This window comes from Otolemur garnettii, unplaced genomic scaffold (assembly GCF_000181295.1).
Source record: "Otolemur garnettii isolate 467f Iridium unplaced genomic scaffold, OtoGar3 scaffold00031, whole genome shotgun sequence".
NCBI classification, from domain to species: Eukaryota; Metazoa; Chordata; class Mammalia; order Primates; family Galagidae; genus Otolemur; species Otolemur garnettii.
Window position 1 is genome coordinate 7,507,935 of NW_003852426.1, and position 21,334 is coordinate 7,529,268.

The window sequence follows — 21,334 nt, forward strand, 5'->3', positions numbered from 1 at the left end:
GGGAGGCCCTTGGGATGTATCACCCTGAGCCAGGAAGTCTTGACCCTGAAGAAAGGCAGGTCTGGGGGAGCCAACACTGGCCTCTCTGCATCAACAACCACTCCTGCTCCTCTGCAGAAATCCAGTCTTCACTGCCCCAAGCCAGCCTGCCTGCTGAAGGCTACTAAGCACAAAGTCCCTGACTATTCCATGTCTCATGAGGGCACATGGCTCCACGGGTGAGAAAAAGACTCCTGGAGGATTAGGGATTTCAAGGCCCGAGCTACCATGCCAGCAATCTTAGGCAGGGCCACTTAACTTCTCTGCATCTGTAAAACAGGGTCACTCACAGCCACCCAGCCCCCAGCTCTGTGGGGAGAATTAAATAAGACTGTAAATAAGAGAGGCTTGGTAAACTAGGACTATGCAAATGCTGGTCAATATTACACACAGTAACAATAGTTTTACTGCTGGGCAGAATTAAACCTTTGGGGATTCAGGAGGCCCTTTGGGAGCCTAACCCCATCACTGTCAACATCAAGTACCATTCACTAGTTTTTGGGTCAAATTCTGATTGTGAGAACTCTCTTGGCATTTAAATTCCAGACAAGCAAGGCTTTTCTATAACCTATCAAAGTATGCTGGCGACACTCCGGAGTCCACTCTAATCCTTTGCTGGTCCGCGCCCGCCCACGCCATCCCCACGGATAAAGAGAGGGTTTGTCTACTTCGGCAGAATGTATTCATTTGAGCAGGAAGCCCTGCTCTAGTGAAAAAACCATCTCTCAGGCTCCACCCTCTTCCTTTGATCCTCCCACTGAATGCTGAGCTGGAAAGACAGAAGCAAAGCTGTTCAGATGTAATTATTTTAGTTCAGCCAGATGCTGGGAATTAGTCTCTTTTCCTTGCAAGTATTCTAGGGAAAGGCAGAACTCAGCCAAAGATGCCCATAAGAAAAGAAGCTGACAGTCTCAGGAGGAAGGGAGGGAGCCCCCCTCCTCACCCTCATCTTCTCCATCCCCTGACACACAGCTCAGTGATGCTAGAACAGCTTAAATCAAGGAAACCGCTGCTGTCCCTGGATGAGAGAGAGGGGAGGGATAGGGAAGGCGGAGGAGGAAGAGGCAGGGCCTAATGGGTATTAGAGGAAGACTATTTACCAACCCCTGGAACTTGCTAGGCCAACAGCAGCGGCCAGCATTGTCTAGAGCTTTAGAATTTTCCAAAGCACTTTCACTTATATTACCTTATTTAATTATAAACTAGGGAAGAAGTCACCAGCTGGGCTAGAAGGTTGGGGAAAACTGAAGTTAGGCTTCAAGGAATTCAGATTCACCCTTTCCTAGGCGCCTGTTAAACACACTCACCCTATCATCCCCAACACGCAGGGGGAAAACTGAGGCCCCCCAGAGTATGAGCAGAAACTATTGTACATGTCATCTAAGTTCTCTCCCTTGTGTGACCTCTGGTGGACACAGGCATGGGAGTGTTCACCATTACCCGCTACTACGCTTCCCCTTCATTCAGTCACATATTTGAGACAGATCCTTGGTGAATGCCTACTGTGCGCCAAGCCCTCTGCAGGTGCACACACTGGGTGGGGTTTACTCCTGCTGTTAGGCTCCTTCAGATCCACTGAGGCAAACAGGTAGGGAGGGCAACCAGAAGGAGCAGCTCCATATGAATTTCTTTGGTCATCTCTATATTGCCCTGTATTCTCAGTCCTGTTTGTGTGTGTGTTACTCTCCAACTGGAAGGCCTTAAAGAAGAGTTTGTGACACCACAGCCTAGTGGTTAAAGTCCTTAGGTCTAGAACAATATTGCCTAGGTTCAAATCTCTTCTACTCAGTGGCTATGTGACCTTGGATAGGTCACTCAACCTCTCTGTGCTTCACCTTCCTCACCTGTAAAGGGGAGCAAATTGATGAGGACCACAATACATCAGATATTCTGACACATCATACTGCATACTACATTAACTATTACAATACATCAGATAAATAAGTCAACACACCCAAACCACTTGGCACAGTGCGTGGCCCAGAATAATTGCTCAGTTAATGTTAGCTAACACTAATAAACTTCTATACTAGCAGTTCTCAAAGTTTGGACTAGGAACCCATGAGGTCAGAACTATTTCCATAATGATGTGAAGAATTTTCTGGAGTTTACCTGATAGTGACATCACAACAGATTAACTGCAGAAGCAGGTATGAGAATCCAGCTGTCTTCTAATTAAGCCAGACATTAAAAGAGATTTACAAAAATGTAAAACAAGGCCACTCTTTTCACGAAATGATTTTTGTGAGATATAGTTACTTTTCAAAAAAAGGTGTTATTTATGCTAACTCATAATGGATTCAATTCTTGCTATTTTAAAATGAATTAATACATACATTAAGAAATGTTTTTCTGTTTAAATTTCTAACATGGTAAGTATTGACAGACCACTTATATGATAGTAGCGCTGACTTCCCAGGAGGTTAGAAAACTTCATTTCTCCTCCTCATCCTTGTAGGAAGCTGTGCTGCCAGGTTATCCCAGGCTTTGTGCACGTTCTCCAGCCCTCCCTTCCTCTGTCCCAGCCCCCTCCTCTCCTCCCCAGGATCCTACCACTTCCTACCTGTCGTTCCTAGTTAACCTAAAAGGAACTCAGCCTGGTGATTTAGGGGATGAGCCTGGATTTTAGAATCAGGTTGACCTGGATTAGAACCATGATTCTGCTGCTGATTATCCTCTGAACAGGCGACTTTGCCTCTCTGAGACTCAATTTCCTCATCCATAATATAGGAATAATATTTTAGCACCTGCCTCCTATTATTGGATTACTGTAAGTAGTGATAACTTTTTTTTTTTTTTTTTTACTTCTTCCTCCTGTAGTGTTCTCTTGCCCCCCATGTAGCTGGGATCACAAGGTCTGGCTGTCTTGTTGTTGTTGTAGAGACGGAGTCTCACTCTGGCTCACTCTGTCTCAGGCGGGTCTTCAGCTGGTCTCGAACCTCTGAGCACAGGTGATCCACCCGCCTCAGCCTCCCACAGCGCTGGGACAACAGGTGTGAGCCACCATGCCTGGCCAAGTAGTGATAACTTATGTAAAATGCCCATTACTTGACCAATAACAACTATCACCATTATATTTTATCATTATTATTAGCCTTTAGGTCCCCTGAGCCCCTTCTTGGTGTGCTCAGCTGCCCCTTCAGCTGTCTTCGTCTCCTCCTTCTCCACAGTCCTACACAAGAAGCAAAGCCAAGGTCTGACAGAGACTGCAGACTCTAGCTGCCACACACACTCTCCCTCCCTCAACCCCACGCAGGATGTCACCCTACTCCAGAGATAAAAGTGACAAATGGCAGCTAAATGTCAAGCTCCCAGGCTCCCTTAAAGACTGAAAAGGCCCTCTGCTGCCAGCGACAGTGCCAAGGCAGTCTTGGCGCAAGGACATGTGAGTGGTGGTTATGATGGGGAGGAGAGGCCGGCCTGGCCTGGGAGGCAGAGAACCTGGCTCTGTCTCTGCCACTATGGGTGAGTTCCCTCCCCTCTCTGAGCCTCAGTCTGCTCATCTGTAAAAAAGGGGGATACCTCCCAGCTCCAATATTGTAGAATTCTCGGATAGGTCAGAACCAGGAGCCCTGTGTATGCTTGGTTCCCTCTAGGGGCACACTAGGTCCTGGGCCAGCTGGCCCTGTCACTGCCCACTCTCACCATGTCCTGTCATGGCACCCCTCCGTCACTCACCCTACAGTTGCTGAGCTCCTCAGCCGACAGGATGATGGTGCCACATTTCTTCCCTGGGACACCACTGGGAGAGGAGAAGATAAAAGAATGGAAAGCCAGACAAAGACAGAGCCACAAACCTGAACAGTCCCTGGATCAGCCCCTCCCTGTCCTCCCCCTCGCCTCCCCTCCAGCATATCTGTCCCAATGGCCCCAAGAAGACAAGGTCTCCTGAAATACTTGTGGCAGTGTGGCCCAGTGTACTGCTTCCTGGGGCAGGCCCCACCCCTACTCCCCGAGAGCCCACGAGGAAGGGTAACATCTCCAGTGAAAGTCCTAGAATCAGACAAGCATCCAGACTCACCCGGAGGCTTCCAGACCAGTGGTTCTCAAACTTTCCATCCAAAGACCACTTCTGTGGGCAAAAGACCTCATGGGCTAGCCACCCCACCCAGCTGACCCCCAGAGTCCCGGAACATTCCAGCTCTGAGCCACTCTGATGCATCATGGGAGGGAGAGCAGCAAGGAGGAAGGCAGGAGGGCTGTATACCCTTGGTGGCAGCTCACCCGGGCTCTCTCCCATGGCTACCTCCCCTGAATACCTTGGCTGGGGTCTCCCTGGGGGTGAGAGATCCCAGCCAACCATGCAGCTTTTCAGAGAGGTGAGCAACCAGAACAAGGTCCATGAAGTCAGTCCACCCCAGAGAATCCCCACAGGAGGGCAAGATCCCAGGGTGGAGCTCCACGCAGGGGACCTGCACCACCTCTTCCCCATGTCAGCTGGAAACTCCTCCCCAGGCACCAGCCTAGCTCACTCTGATGTTTAGGACAAAGCCAGGGTGGGTCCCAGTGCAGCCAGGGGCCACTGGGATGGGGAGGGAAATGTCCAGTTGTCCAGCAGCTATACAGCTTTGGGCTCATTACTGTACCTTTCTGAGCCTCAGTTTCCCCACCTATAAAGTGAATGTGAGTGTAGCACATAATCACTATGCACACACGGCACAGCGAAGGCCTTCAGTGAGCATCATCTCCCTCCCTGCACCATTTGCTTCAAAATCATGCAAAGTTGGTAAAATCCAGTCTTACATCTCAGGGCCACCAGCATGCTGTCTGTGGAACATACTTTGAGAACCACTGATGGAGCTCTTCCCAGAGCCAGCTCTTAGAGGGAGAGGCTCTCAAATAGAGGAGGCAGGGGAGGAAGGGGAGCCATGGGTGCTGATGAGATAGCCCAAATCTCTCCAAATTAGGGGAGCAGAACAGGGGCCACATCTGGGGCTCTCCTGCCCCAAGCAGGTGCCACTGCCTGCCAGCTTGTCCCCCCAGACTTGGGCAGCTGAGCTGAGTGCCCCAAGCCCTTCCCCACCCCCTGGTCTGGTCCTCCATGGTAGTAAAGACATGATTTGTTTGCCCAGAGAGATAGAATCCTCCTCCGCCCCATGCTTCTCCATCTGTTCCTCTCTTTGCCTCTGAGTCCTTCTTCTATTTCCGATCTTTCTTTCCCTCCTCTCCAGCCCCAACCTGCTCCCACCTGCTTGGCCTTCCTTCCTCCCTCCCTCGCTCCCTGTCTCTGTACCTCTGTCTGAATCCTGTCCCTGTCCACTTGCTGCATCTCTACTTTCCTCATGTATTGGTGTCCATACTCTCCCTGGGTTGGGAGCACTCTGGGTCCCCTGAAGGCCCCTTCCTCACGTGCAGCTGGTCTGGTGACCAATCCAGCTGCTAAAACCCCAAGTCCTGGGAGCCCTCAGGAAAGGCCAGGGAGCTTTGCTTACCCCTCTGAAATGCCCTTTGGCTGGTCGTCCAGCCAGATGCGCCCTGCCCTGCCCCCCAGCAGGCATGAAAAAGAAGCCAGGGCAGGGACTCTCCAACCAGGAGGGACAGAGAGGGAGGAAGTGGGGAGGCTCTGCATGACCATCCAAAACCAGATGGTCAAGCTGGGGTCGGGGGAGGGAGGCTGGCCCACTGCAGCTGGTGAGCAATGTGAAAAGTGGAGATTCAGCTGAATCTACTCTGTGGTGAGGGGGAGGCTGACACCCAGCAGTGAAAACAATGGAGGCAAGCCGGTATTGGTGAGGGGATAAGGAGAGGAAAAGGGGCAGAGAACGGGGCTGTGGTAAGAGTGGAAGAAACTAGGCTGGGGAGAGAGGAAGGAGTGGAGAGTGCCTGGCCCCGCTGATTCCTAGAAAGGAGCCCCACCTCTAAGCCCCAGCCTGGTCCCTCAAATCCCATGAGCCCCTGGGGCTTGGGTGCACAAGCTCTAGCCTGGGTGGGGAAGGGGTCAGCTGCAGGGTGAGGGGCCTCTGTCCAGGACCCAAAGTGCCTAGGTCCCCCTTTGTCTCCTTAACCAGAGCTGAATTCACAGTGATGGGAGCAGGGACTGGGCCCAGACTCTGAGGCTCTCTTCAGAGCTGGCTGAATGTCTGAGGACTCCAAGGCCAGAAACGTCTGGTGACCTACCCATTGGACACGGCTGGCATGGGTTTGCCTGTCCTGGAATTCAGGCTGAATGCTCCTATCCTGTAGAGAGAGTGGAAGAGAGAACATTCCATAAGCCACATACCCCAAAACCAGAGAGGCCAGCGCAGTTGGCACCCAGATTCTTGGGGACTCCAAGTTTCTGTTTTAGAGATCCTTAAAACAGTGCCCTATGCCACACACCAGGGAAGGAGAGGACTTTTTCTGCGTAAGTTACTCTATCTACTTCAAAGGTTCTCAAAGTGGGATACTCAACCAGAAGCATCCCCTGGAGATGTGTTAGAAATGTAAATTCACAGGCCTCATCCAGTACCTACTGGACCAGTAATTTGTGATTTAACAAGCCCCCAGGTGATGCAAACGCCTGTTACAGTCTGAGAACCACTGCTCTACCTCTTCCAGCTTTAGCATCCAGCCTTTGAAATGGGGAGATTCCTGAAGAAAGCACGAGGTCATGTTAGGAGCTGAATTGCATTCCCCAAAATTCCTCTGTTGAAGTCTTAATTCCCAGGACCTCAGAACGTGACTATATTTGGAGATAGGGTTTAAAGAGGTAATTTTGGCAAAATGAGGTCCTATGACTCTTATCTTCTTCTGAGAAGAGATTAGGACACAGATGCACATGGGGAAAGACCAGGTGAAGATGCAGGGAGGAGAAAGAAGACGGCCAGCTACCAGCTAGGGAGAGAGGCCTCGGAAGAAATCAACCCTGTCAACCTCTTGATCTTGGACTTCTAGCCTCCAGAATTGTAAGAAAATAAATTTCCGTTATTTAAGCCACACAGTCTGTGGTAGTTGCTACAACACCTCTAGCAAATTAATACAGATTTCATAAGCAAAGCACTGACCCTCATGTCTGGCCCAGAATAAGTGCCCAGTAAACAAGAGCTGTTCACAGAGTTTAGTCAGGAAGACAACTAAACTTAGACACAGGAAACCTGCAATGGGGAAGGGGGTGAAAGGTCCACTTCCTCCACCCACATCCCATCAACCTCTATATTTTAGATCTTGCTTGTCCCTTAGGGCTCAATGTGAAAGCCATCTTCCACAGAAGGCTTCCTAATCCCCATCCCCAGAAGATATGCCCCTCCACCAAAGGTGGACCAGGTGACAGCAGGCAGGAAACAAACCCAAATGACTTGGGCAGCACTTGTGGCTCAGTGAGTTGGGTGCCAGCCCCATATACTGTAGGTGGCGGGTTTGAACCTGACCCCGGCCAAATTGCAACAAAAAATAGCTGGCCATTGTGGTGGGCACCTGTAGTCCCAGCTACTATGGAGGCCGAGGAAGAGAAACGCCAAAGCCCAAGAGCTAGAGGTTGCTGTGAGCTGTGATGATTCAGTATTCTACTGAGGGTGACAAAAGTGAGACTCTGTCTCAAAAAAAAAAAAAAGAAAAGACTAGTGGCTTCTGCCCCAGGCATGTGGGAGCTAGAAGCACAGACATACCTACTCCTGGGGACATCTCCAACATGGCGATCCGGGGACAACCCTGCGGGGTGAGGGGTGTGGGCTGGGGGTGGCGCTACCGGTCTCCAGCATGTAATACTTAGCAGGTGGTTAACACTGAAATAGGCAAAGGGGGCAGATGTTCTCGAACCCCCCACCCTCAGTCTCATAGCCCTTTCCAAGGTAGAGAAAGAATACAAAATTACAAATAAAAATTTTAAAGATATGTCCAAGGAGAGAAAGGCCTAACAAATTTGAATGTGAATTTTGTATTCTTTTTTTGAAAAGGTCCCCAAATTTTACAAGCTTCAGAGCCCTTCAAATGCAGGTATTCCCCTGTTCTCAATAAATGATAGTTATTTTCATTTTCTAGAAATCCAGAGATGAAACCTTTCTGGGGGCCCTGAAGTCACCACTCCATTATTAAGGGTGACAGACAAGGGCCTAGGAGAGAGACTCCGTACAACACCCCCACACCCACATACACACACACCCTACACACACCATATACTACACACACAACACACCTCTACACATACCACACACACAATACACACACAACACACACACAACACACCCACAAACATTACACACACCACACATACATGCCACACCTACATACCACATACACATACACATACTGCAGCAGGTGTGTGTTGGGGGGACTGATGCCTAGCCCAGCCTAACCCCAACCTCCTGACTGTTCTGCCTTGTGGCCTGGACGCCTGTCCCAGTCCGTAGGACTCTCTTTTCTGGGTCCTGCCCCTGAGGCTTCCTGAGAAATAGGAACAGAAGAAGTCGCCCTCACCACCTGACCAAGACACTCCCAGGCGAGGTGTGGGATTCCTCATCCCAGAGCCTGCTCAGAATAATAGCTTCCCTCTGACATCACCTTAAGGTCCCACAGTGCAGACTGTCAGGGGCAGGGTGAGACTGGTACACAGCTCACTGTTCACAGCTTTGAACTACAAGCTGTGAACAGTCTAAGGTATGTGCAATCTGAGTAGAGCCCAGGGTTTAAATCCCAGCTCTCCCACCTCCTAGCTGTGTGGCCTTGGGCAAGTCACTTCTCCTCTCTGGGCTAGTTTTTTCCAGATAGGGGTCTGGTGGGAATGGATAGGATAGTATGTAAGGCCTTCCCAGGAGCATGAGGCTCTAATAAATCAGCCAGGGTCCTAAGGTAATTGGGTTAGAGGCCCTGTCAGATCAGTGCCCATATTCCTTATTCCTAGTCACCCTGCAAATCCTGTCATAACTGGCTGACTGCCTTGCCCCCACCATGAGCCAGCCCTCAGCAGGGTGGGCAGGAAGTTGGCTCATCATGGGGGAAGCAACTCAGACAGGCTGTGTCCCCTTCTACACTCACGTGAGGGGCTTCTCCAGGCGGCTCCCAGGGGACCCCACAATCTCTCCAAGGGTGCAGAAAGCCTGGCCCAGGAAATCCTGCATATCCAGGGGACAGAAAAGACCAGTGTTACCCATTCTGCCACAGTTATCCCACTTCCCCCACTGCCCAGCCCCAGAAGTACGAGGGCTCTGAAATGCCCAGATGCAGCATCAGACACATACTTCATCACAGTGAAACCCAAGGCCAACCTAGAAGGTGGCATTTAAGAAACTATGAAATTGCTGGCAGAACTCACGTGTTTTGATAAATCAGGGCTCTTGGAGTCAACATCATATCTGCAGGGAATACAGAGAAAAATGGTGAAGGAGCTGAGAGCATCCTACACAGCCCTGACTGTGTTCTTGAGTTGAATTTGGACCCTGGCTCCCAAAACCAGATCTAAAACAGTGTATATTTCTAGAACTAATAGCTGGAAGGCACAAAAGGGAGGCTTCTGGGTGCTTGATATGTTCTGTCTCTTCATCTGGGTGATGGTTGCATGGGTATAAACAGGTGTAAAAATGTTTTTCTCATGGGATCCTCAAACTTTTTAAACACGGGGCCAGTTCACTGTCCCTCAGACTGTTGAAGGGCCAGACTGTGGGGACGAGTTGGCTGCTAAGCAGGACAGGCAACGGTGGCAAAAACACCTGGCGAGCCACATGTGGCCCTTGGGCTATAGTTTGAGGACACCTGGAATAGACTCTAAAGATTTATGCACTTCACTATATTATGTTATACTTCATTAAAACTTGAAAGAAGAAAAAAAAATGAGCACTGCCACTCCAGCTGCTTCACAGGTGGCTGGAGCCACTTTATTCTTCACTTTCTGTGCCTTGTCTTCCCAGCCAAGGCTTGGCTGTCACGGAGCCCAGTGCCTTGCCTTTGACCTTCCCTTATTGCTTCACCCTACCCAGGCCTGCCCAGCTTGTTCTTGGGCCTCCACCTTGGCTCAGAGGGCAAGCTGAGCCCACAGCTGGGCTCCTCTCCCCACCTGGAGCCTACTCACCTGGAACTCCACCTGCAACCCTCCTCCAACATTCCTCCCCCACCACCAAATAGGCATTCCAGGCCCAGATGACTCCTGCTGAGGGGTGGCATTCTCTCACTAGCGTTCTGAGCACTTAACCTCTCCAAAATGTCATCTACAATGGGCTGTGTTGATTCTCCTCAGCCTTAACTCCTTCCTTCACTCCCTGTCAAGTCATTTCCTTCCACTGAATCTTTTCCTTTGCTCTCTCAGGCCCCAAACCCCCTTCTTTCTCACTCTGTCCACTCTTCTCTGGGACACAGACCTTTCTAAACAGCCCACATCCCATAGAAACACCACCACAGCCCCCTGCACCGGTTTGCCAAGACCAAAATCCCACCCTGATCTTGGGCAGGGGCACTCTCTTATCTTTTGATGGGTGTCAGATGCCTTTCCTGCCTCAGCCAGGTTACTTCTGCAGGAGGGGAGACTGGGGGACCCTCTCTCAAAACACACTTTGACAGGAAGAGAGGTCAGGGACTTACCAGAGGAGAAAAGGCTCCCAAAGGTAAAGCTGAGAGTTGGCCCCACGATCTTTCCTCAGCGGACATTCCTGGTCCCACACAGCTTGCCCAGCATCTTTCCCCACTTCACTGAGACAAACTGGGGGGAGGTGACTTTGTTCCCTCCCCCACCCCATTTCCATCTTCTGGGAAGGGTGGGGATGGACTTTAGCTAGTTGTCACTTTCATCCCAGGCCAACTCTAGCTCTTCCCTCCTAGTATCTCAGCTCCTCCCACCCTCCCTGTAAGGCAAACTCCTGCCTCCACCACAGGGCTCACAGCGCTGCCCCCCCAGCACTGGCTCCTCCCCCAGTCCATCTTCAGCACCTTCTTCCACTTACAGGTCAAAGCGGAGGTTCTGCTTCTCCTCAAAGAAATAATCCACAATGAACTTGCGCACGAAGTCGGGATTGAGTGTGTTGTCGATGACTTCTGTGCGCCCAAACTGCAAGAGAAGATGGGGTGTGGGCCTTGGGGCCAGGCCAGTAGGGCAAGAAGAGCGCTGGACAGGGAGCCCCACAGTCCTGGCATGAAGCCCTGCCTCTCTGGGCTCCTGAGCCCCCACCCCCTCCTATTCCAGGTGGGAGCTTCCCCCTCTCACAAGGGAATCCTTGCACAGCTGGCTCCAGCTTACATCACCTTCATTCTCCCTTTATCTATGCTCCACATGAGCTGGGTGGTTTTGACACTGGGCAGGCCCTCACTTTCCTGCCTCACTGCCTCTGCCTCTGCTGCACCCTTCTCTGCAAGTGGCATGTCTTTCATTCCTTCAAGGCCCATAGTAAATGGCACCTCTTCCAGGAAACCTTCCTAATTCCTCCAACAGGGCGCTTTATTTCTTGGGGCCTACCCTGAACTTGTGCACACCACTATGACCCCTGTTCTTTTCAGACTGACTCCAAAATTAGGGGTGTACTTATTTGATGCTCCACAAGAGCATCACAAGGGCAGAGGCAGGAACTGTGGGAGACAGCCTACTAAAAGATCCTCACCTTTTCACAGTCATCCCCTTGTTTACACCTCCTCTTGAATGTGGGCTGGACCTAATGATGTACTTCTAATGAATAGAATATTGCACAAGTCACAGGACATGACTTCCAAGATCATGTTATAATCAACTATGACTTCCATCTCGGGCGCTCTCTCTTACTTTGTCTTGCTTTCTCACTTTGGAGAAGCCAGCTGCCATGTCATGAGCTGCTTTGTGGAGAGGATGGCAAGGAAATAATGGGGGCCTCAGGCCAATAGCCAGTGAGGAGAGTGGCTGTGAGCCCACCCACCTGCAAGAACTGAATCCTGCCAACAATCACTCACTCAGTGAGCTTGGAAGTAAATCTTGCCCATTTGAACCTTGAGATGATTGAGGCCCTGGCTAACACTTTCACTGAGGCCTTGTAAGAGACCCTGAGCCAGAGGACCCAGCAAAGCTACACCCGGATTCCTGACCCTGCTGTTTAAAGAGTAATTTGTTACTCGGCAGTAACTAACTAATACAGAGACTGTTAGGTGCCTGGACCCTTCCCCAACCTCCCATCCCAAAACAGGGTGCCTGCCAGGCCCCATCCCAGGAGTTCGAGAGGTGGGGGACTACCTGGCCCTCCAGGGCCTTCCAGCAGCCTGTGAGGTCTTCCTCCCTCTATACCCAGTGTAGGAACAGGCCCCCAACCACTCTCGGTGCAGCCACCATCTTTTCCCAGGCAAGTTTCAGTCTCCTTTCATTAACTTGGCCTAAACATCTCCTGGTCTCGTCTCTGGGTACACTGCCGAACCTCTTTCAGAGACTTAATTTTCTTGGTTTCCCTTACAGCAGATACTCTAGAATTTTGTGCACAATAGGCACTAAATAATTGAATCCCATTAAACTTCCCAAATGACTTTAGGCAAGTCACTCCTCATAGAATACTTATTGAAATACAGATTGTAGCCTCACTCCGGGAGGTTCTGATTCAGTAGGACCAGAGTGGGGCCAGAGACTCTGCATTTTTAAAGGTGATGCTAATGCTGATGGTTCAGGAACCCCACTCTGAGAACCACTGGATCAGAATGTGGTCCACTGGGCTCTGAGTTCCTTGGAGACTTTCCATACCATGGAGGAGAGCAGAATGGGTATGATTCCAGGCCGGTAATTCCATCAAAACAGTTCTCTTTCCATCAAAACAGTGGCTCACCCCTGTAACCCTAGCCACTCTGGGAGGTGGAGGTGGGAAGTTCAAGACCAACCCAAGCAAGAGTGAGACCCCGTCTCTACTAAAAATAGAAAACCTAACTGGGCATTGTCCCAACTACTTAGGAGGCTGAGGCAGGAGGATTGCTTGAACCCAGAAGACTGAGGTTGCTGTGAGGTAGGCTGAGGTCATGGCATGGGCAATAGAGTAAGACTGTCCCAACAAATGAGCAAACAAAACCCAGCTCTCTTTTATTATCTGTTTAATACACAGGATTTTGTTTTTCATTATGATATTCCCAGAGTCTCCAAATGAATAGACAGGCAAACAAAATATTTAAAATAGATCATTAAACTTTTTAAATACATTGGTATTTTTTTTTTGACTTATGAAGTAATTACCAAAATAAAAAATTACTCCTGAGTATCAGCCTTCCCTGATGGGGCTCTGGAGTCCAGGAAAATGCCAGCACATGGGCCCCTTGCACACATGGTAGGCAACTCCCTGGGCTACCTGGGCCGTGTTCTGAGTGTTTCCTTCTATCCTGAATTAAGTTAGAAGCTTGCAAAAGGAAACTCCTACTCATGGCAGTGTGGGGTCAACCAAGGAGCCCTAGATCTGGGGTCTTCTTATCCCTTACCCCTTCATCAAATCAATTTTTGTTCCAGTCAATCCCATCTGCTATATATCTCACCTGTCCCCACCTCCTCTGCTGTGATCTTAGTCAGGCCTCACTTTCTCACCTCAAAGACTGTGGCAGTCTCCTAATGGGCCCCCATAAAGCTTGAAGCCTCAGCTCCCCGGAAGACCTGCTCTCCAGCTCCCCACCCCTCCCTGTGCTCCCATGATCCTCCTTGCATCTCCAAGGCTGCACTTACCATGTTACCTGACAATGATCCACTACGTCCCTTTCTACCCCCTCAACTGTGAGCTTCCCAAGTACCAGGAGAATCTAAGTTCTCCTCATCTTTGCAGCCCAGGACCTGACCCAGTGACAGGTGGTAGCAGCTAAGTTTATTGAGCACATACAAAGCACCAGGAATGGTTTCAAACACTGTGTGTCATGTTACCACACAAGGCTTTTGCGGTAGGCTTCCCTACTTAACAGATAAGAAAATGCAAGCACAGGAAAGGTAATCTGTCTAAGGTCACACAGCTAATAACCACTGACTTCAAGGACAAGCCAGGCCTGGGCCCATGATTTCTGAGCCATGTTGCACTACTTGTAAAGTCGGGAGGACAAGGACTTTGTGCTATTTCTGCTCATTGCTACCCCAGACTGGCACACAGTAGGTACTTATGAATTGTTGAGTGAATTGAGGTTGAGGGAGTCCCCATTTCATCACAAGCCCACTTTGTGATCTTATCAGAGCCAGTTTCCACATCAGAAGCTGGAGAATGCTTCTACTCGTCATCCTGTAAGACAGGGGTCTTCAAACTTTTTAAACAGGGGGCCAGTTCACTGTCCCTCAGACCTTTGGAGGGCTGGACTGCAGGCCCTGGGACAAGCTGGCTGCTAAGCAGGACAGGCAGTGGCAGCAAAAACACCCGGCGGGTGGGATAAATGTCCTAGGTAGGCCGCATGTGGCCTGTGGGCCATAGTTTGAGGATGCCTGCTTTAAGAGTTTTCATTAGATTCAATTCAATTATTAGTGTAGCAGTTTTTAAGCACTTATGGTAGGCCAGGCAGTGTGCTTGGTACTGAGCTACAAAAATAAATAGAACATGAACCCTGTATGTCAAGAATTCTCCGTCACCTGTGGGACAACTCATAAGCAAATAACTATAGCACAGTGTGATAACAGTGATAAAAGAGCCCTGTACAAAAGTCTATGGCAGAGTCCTTATCCCTGATTGCATATTGAGATCCCTGGGAAAGGGTGAAAGACATTGAAATGGACAAAAAGGCATATGATAGGGTGTCTTGTTTAACTTATTGGTCAAAGTATCTATTCCACAGGGGTCTGAAACGTTTACTACCTTTGAGCTACTTCACAACTCTGTAAAATATGCAAAGCACAAAGTAATGCAAATGATTCTTACACAGAGAGATACAAAAGAATTTTCCATAATGCAACACAATTGGTTCTTACTCTGTGGCTATTGACCAATTTTGCCTCTACTTGTAAATTCATTTCAGCATTCCCATTGCCAATATGTGTGTGTCGTTTGAATTATTTGAACTTGTTGTAACATCTTACTGGTTTCTCCAGTTAACAAGTTAAATCTTTGTCATGTGTTCATTTCATATTTTTATGGGAGTTATGATTTTACCTTTTAAGAAAACATATACTTTAACAGGTGTTTTTTAAAAATACCCATGCTCGAGTCCTACCACAGACCAATTAAATCCAAATCTCAGTGGGTAGGGCCTAAACAACTGTGCTTTTTTAAAACTCCCTAGGTGATTCTAATGTGCAGATGGAGATGAGAACCACAAACAAATGGGAATACAGAAGAAAGAGGGAAGAAAACTAACATTTATTGAGCCCTTACTAAATGTTCAATAGATCTAGTATGTCATTAAGTTATCTCATTCAACTCTCAAAAAAAAAAAAAAAGAAAATCCTGTGAGTTACTGCTCATTGTACAAGTGAGGAAACTGAGAATCAGAGAGGTTAAGTTACTTGTCCAAGGTCACACAGGTAGGCAGAGCTGGAATCTAAACCCAGGGATCTAAGCCCCTTATATTTTTACTTCACGTAACTGCAAGGAATCGTCAAAGATTATGAAAATCAAATAAAGATGAGATTTACTTCATAAGCATTTATGGAAGCCCCACTCTGAACAAGGCAACAACAGACAGGCCATCAAATTGAGTAAGACTAGGTCCCTGTCCCACCCCCTAAATTTGATAGCAATCTTATGATGTATATAACCCTTGTTCCAGAAGAGTTCCTGCATTCTCTTCTCCTGCTCTAATTCTTAATACTTCCTGTCTTCAGACAAAAGGAAAATTTCTCCTAATAGCTTTCCTGCAGAATGTTTCAGGAAAACACCCAGGTTTGAGAGAATCCTCCCTTAAGGAGGGAGCCTATCTCTTCCTCAATACACTGCTCTCTTCCTCTAACCTGTCGAAAAATCCCCTGGCAGGATTTTAGATAAACCCAGCTCTTAAGGAGCAAGCATTCCTTTATACAGTCTCCTTCCCCACACCACTCCCAATACAGACTCCAAGGAAAACACCCATTAGGGAAGATGACAAGGCTGCTTTTAAAATGGCACTTGAAGCTTCAATAGAGGGAAATTCCCTTGAGATTGATCTCTGTCTGAGAAGAAAATGGAGTTCCCCTGGAAACAGGACAGGGAGGGGTTGCCAAGCCCACCTCCAATATCCCTGAGAGCAGGAAAGGGGGCAAATGAGCTAGGATGGGCAGTGATAGATTACTAGGACTCAGAGGTAATTAAAATATGCACATCTCAAACAACTGGGAAATCTATGATCCTGGGCTTACTACGGATATTTTACAGCCTTCATTACTTAGACTAATAACAGGGAGAAAAAAATGCTAAAACTTGGATTTTAAAATCTGGGAAGCCACCAGGTCCCTGTCAGGACCAATTTACACCCTATTATTGATGGCAGGAATGCAACTGAACTGATGTTTTAAAAATAATCAATTTGGCTGCTGTGTTTCATTCTGCATAGACTTACAGAGTTTTCAAGCCAGAAGGGACTTGGAGAGATGAAATATTAGCACCCAAGCACTGGGAACCACATGAAGGCAAGCAATCTAACTGCTGTGCAGCAAATCCTGCTTGGGGAAGAAAGGGAGGGTAGGTTAACCCTTCACCACCCGAAATCCACAGCCTAGCCACTATTGTTTACTCTGCCAGCTCCCTGGAAATGTCTATCCCCATTTCCAGTCCATTCTGAACTCCTATGTCCACAGTCTGGGCTATGAGGATGCAGGAAAGGGGAGACCCTCACATTGCTCACAGTCTAGAACACAGGTCACCAAAAGCTGTTAGCACAGGAATTCTGATTAACAAAGGCTGATGAGAAAAGCCCAGAAATCCACATGTAGAATGCAATGCAGAGAACCCCAGAGAACTGTTAACGAAGAGGGCAAGTGTGGTCTAGGTAGGCTGCGGTATGAAAACTGGGCAGGAGGCTAAGTGATCAGGAAGGTGACAGGGAGCCTCCCTGACCCCGGGTACTGGGACAGCCTCCTACTGGGGTAGGAGGAAAGAGAAAGTACAAATAAGAAGGAAGCCAGGAAATTAGAGTATTTACCCTGTGAAACGCTTTCTTCTTATCCCTGGCAACAAAAGCCAGTGGAAAAAGCTCATGATATGCCACAAAAGACACTCCCGAGGGCTCCTAAAACCTCTATGACTAAGCCCCAAGAATATCAATTAAGCAGCATTAATTACACATCATCAATTCCAGTGAGACCCTCAAAGGGGAGGTGAGGCAGACTTTAAACTTCTTTGAAGACTAAATTAAGTGATTCCCAGGGGCTCTGCTACTCATAAGAGTTGGGATTTATGGGGCAGATAGGCAGCTGCCCCACTAAACTGTCCTCAGATGAGGGCCGGGACAGGGCTGAGGTTGAGAACCCAGGTCAGACAAGCAAAGTCTTCCTGCCCCACATCCAACCCTGAGGCCTCAGTCAAGACGCAGGCCTCCCAACCACAGGGGGTCATGGGGCTGGCAATTAGAGGCTGGAGAACCTCCTGCTGCTGCCCCACCTGCTCCAGCTCCAATCTCTGCCTTACAGGAGATTGTTTCCCTTTGAAGAGCATCACACTGGTTTCCTTGCCCACATGGCCACTGGGAGGCATTGGTAAATGGGAGATGGGAGGAAAGACAGGTTGGGTCTTCTTCTTGCTCCTGCACAACCTCAGCACGGTTCTGGGAGGGGCTGCTCCCTCCAGGACTACGGCTCCCAGGCAGGTCCTCCCCTGCTCACTCACAGGCACTAGCACTGCCTGCTCCCACATCCCCTCAAACGTAGGTGGTAGCAGCACCCTGCTGTTGCTTGTCCCCAGGTGCTGCACTATCCCTTGTAGATTTCCCCAACCTCATCCATACCTCTGAAAGAAATCTTCATTAAAATCTCTCTAGTTAAACCCTCTGAGTAGAATTCTCTTTCCTGCTGGGACACTGATACAATTTCTCTCTCACAAATGCATTCACATACATACAATTTCCAACTTAACTGAACAGAAACCAAGAACAGTCCCTGCCTCCACGCCATTCTGCTCAGATTTCACTGTGTAACATTCATGCCGTCAACAAAGTGCACACTAGCCTCCTCCACCTTGTAGAAAGTGGCCATCCAGCCGTATAGGTGTCAGAGTGAGGGCCAGGTAGGGAAGGACAATTGCTAAGTTAGAGTCAGAGTCTGATGCCCCTAACCTGGGCTGTAAGTAGGATTTGTGACACCCTGATATTGAATGCAAATGTCTGCCTGTGTGTGTCTGCATTTTCTGGGGAGAGAAGCCAGGGTTTTTATTAGTTTCTCAAAAAGAAGCATGTCTTTAAAAAGCTTTAAGAACCTTTGATTCTAGCTTTGAAGGCAGACCTTAAGGTTTCCCACATACAGTAGTAAAGTGAAGTAGCTAATAGTGTAGAGCCTGGGGCCAGACTTTAAATTTCGACTATGATACTCACTGGCTGCGTGACCTTGGGCAAGTTCCTTTACCTCTCTGTGCCTCAGTTTCCTCTTCTGTAAAATGAGAATGACAATTTATTCACACTTTACAGGATTATTGGGAGGCCATAAAATGTGCTCTGTAAATTTGTGATTCACAGTCTGGTTCTTTCTAAATCCCAAACTCTGGCCCAGCCTTCCTTCTTGGAAATATGTCTCTCCCAAGTCTCTGAACTCAGCTTTGTCTCAAAGATGTTCCTAGTCCTAGAATGCCTTCCATGCCCAAGAAGGTTTCTGTTCTCCCTCTAGAGAAGTCCCTTGTATTTGTATCCCCTGAGAGATCCATCTCTGAGTGATTTCTCTCCAGACATCCACACAAAGGGTGAGGTTGGGGGGAAATGCATGGATGGCCCTTTGCTCACAGGAACCAGCTACTCCATTAAGATCTAGGCCCTATAACCCGTAGGGAGGCCCCACAATGTCTAGTTCCCCAATGTCTCAGGCCTCAGCTGGAAAAAAAAAAAAAGCAGCAGAAAGTGTAAGGTTTGCTTAGATATCAGGGGCCCAGAGAGGAAAACTCACTCTGGCCATGGGAAAGGAAGGGAAAGAAAGGAAAGGGAAGGAAGACAGAAGGAGTCCTTGGGCAAAAGCTGCTTAGGGAAGTAGGGGAGAGGGGTTGGCCTGCTCAGCTCTTGCTCCAACAAGCCGACTCACGAAAGGCAATTGGGAAGAGTCCATCTTTGCTGCTTCAAGATTTCTAAATCTGGACCCCTCTTCCTCCTCATAACTCACCAGCTGGTGGGCAGTGACAGCAGACAGCACAAGGACGTCTCACACCTGGGTCAACTCCCCGCAAGGCCCACGGCTGGGGGGCACTGGGACCTGGGCCCAGGGTGGTGTAGTGAGCTCTGTGTCCTGTTGCTTATTATTTGTGTGAGATAAGGCCTCAGAGGATGCATTTCCCCACTACTAAAACAGAGTAACTCATCCCTCCCCCCACCCCACAAGAGAGCATGATGAAGCCCTGTGCGGTGCGTCTGCTGCAGGGGCGGTCTTCAGTGCTCACAGTCATGCTTCCGCAGCCCCACTGTGTGCCAGGCACTGAGTGTGTTCCATACATTAGTTCATTCAATCCTGCTGAAGCAGCATATCGTCTTACGATGTGGTACTATTGCTGTTCCCATTTTATCCATAAGTAAAGTAAGATGAGGCTCAAAGAGGGACTTCTCCAAGGTCACATAGCCAGTAGGAGATAGGAACAGGCTTTGAAGCCAGGCAGGCTGGTTCCAAATCAATAAAAGGTGACATAGTCACTGACAATAAGAAGTTAGTACTGTGAATGAAGTTGGTACTCCGTCTTCACCCCTGTAGCTCTCTAGGTCCTGGCCCAATTCTGAACTACGTCAGTGCCTACTGTCCCTGCTACCTGGTTAAAAATTCCTGTGGGTCTGGGTGGTCCTGTAGGTCAGGACATACAGGTGAGTGTCCCTGACCTATACCTCTGCCCACCCTCACTCCCATCTTCAGCCCCCCCCCCCCAAATACACACATGCACGCACACACACACACACAACCCATGCCCAGGCCTGGGCCTTCTTGTGATTTCCATTAAACATTTTTGATTAATAAGTTGACATAGAGCCAAGCACAGTGGCTCATACTGGTAGTCCTAGCTACCTGGGAGGCTGAGGCAGGAGGATCACTTGAGCCCAGGAGTGCCAAGTTACAGTGAGCTGTGATCACACCACTGTGTTCCAACCCGGGTGAGAGTGAGATTCCATCTCAAACAAAACAAAACAAAAACGAAATAACCCAAGCTGATGTAGGACCTGATTTTAGAGCTGGAAGGAACTAAGTTCTGTCATTTACCCAGTGAGAAAACAGAGGCAGGGAAAGGAGGATATTTGGACCAGAGTCATAGCAATTAGCACACGGGCCATGCTAGGAACTCAGGTAACGGGGGCTCCCAGCCCTGAGAAGTGCCCTAGTTCACCCAGAAGCCTGTCACTGCCCATCACTCAAGTTTCTTTCACCCATCAGATCCTCCACCTCCTTCCACTTCGTATTGTGACTTCTCATCTTCAAAACACTTCCACACACCTATGATCTCACTTAACCCCTCAGTGGCCCTGTGGAGATGATATGATCATTATCCCCATTTTACAGATAAAGGAATAGAGTTCTGGGAAGCCAGAGGGACCTGCCCAAGGGCACCTGGTTATGTGTAAGGGAGGAGGAAGGCCCCAGGAGTGGGGAAGGCACAGAGCCCTGTGTCACTTATGGCCCCCTGCCTCAGTAATGAGTGGGTAGCTTTCTGCAAGCCTTCACAATCTGAGTGGCCCTTGATTTAGGCAGTTCTTGCCTTTTACAAATTACAGCTGGATAGAGCTTCAGACACATCCCCCCAGCTGCAAAGAGCCCATGGCTGGGCTGGCTGAGACAGGAGGCTGGAGCTGACAAACTGCTCTCTACCTTGCAAGCTGCTCACCCTTTCCAGTCATAGCTCCCCCTATAATTTTCATATAATATTGATGGCTCCTTAATTGGGGATTCTAAAAGCCTTGCTGCCGAGTCCAGTCCTGGCCCCTCATGAACCATGTTCACCAGGATTAAAATTAGAGGCCAGAAAGCTATTTGACTCTAACAAAAACAGAAAAAGGGAATGTGCTTTCTAAGGTTGGCCCCGGGAACCGGAGCTGGGTGGGTGCCCAGTGGCTGGAGAAGAGAATGGCCTGAGATCTGGGCAAAGGAGGCAGGGCAAAAAGGATCTGGCCATGTCAGGCCTGCCACCAACCTGGTTCTAGAAAGTTCTCTCAGGTTCTCTCACTAGAGGAATAAAAAGTTCTATGGTCACCCTCTCTTTGCACAGTGAGAAAAACCAGGCCCAGAAAGAGGAAAGGGGCTTGCCTAAAGTCACATAGAGTGAGCCATGATGCCTGCACTTTGTTTCTTTGGCCTGGTGACCTACTGGACTATTTCCTGGGTTTCGTTTGTTTGTTTCCTGTTTGGTTCTTTTTTTTTTTTTTT

At 48.9% G+C, this 21,334-nt stretch overlaps 1 protein-coding gene across 2 annotated transcripts in view; it reads right to left on the reverse strand.

The window, feature by feature from the left end:
• The window catches only part of CPNE5 (copine 5), a 96,034-nt gene that overhangs the window by 44,278 nt on the left and 30,422 nt on the right, over window positions 1–21,334 (reverse strand). Inside the window, exons 4-9 of one of the 2 annotated variants that reach the window (XM_023512854.1) lie at window positions 10,884–10,987; window positions 9,266–9,305; window positions 8,989–9,065; window positions 6,157–6,216; window positions 4,061–4,111; window positions 3,718–3,781 (exon numbers count right to left, since the gene is read on the reverse strand). In XM_023512854.1, the coding sequence (XP_023368622.1) occupies window positions 3,718–3,781; window positions 4,061–4,111; window positions 6,157–6,216; window positions 8,989–9,065; window positions 9,266–9,305; window positions 10,884–10,987 (396 nt within the window). The remainder of the gene's footprint in view (window positions 1–3,717; window positions 3,782–4,060; window positions 4,112–6,156; window positions 6,217–8,988; window positions 9,066–9,265; window positions 9,306–10,883; window positions 10,988–21,334) is intronic. The other variant, XM_003789149.2, reaches the window with a different exon arrangement.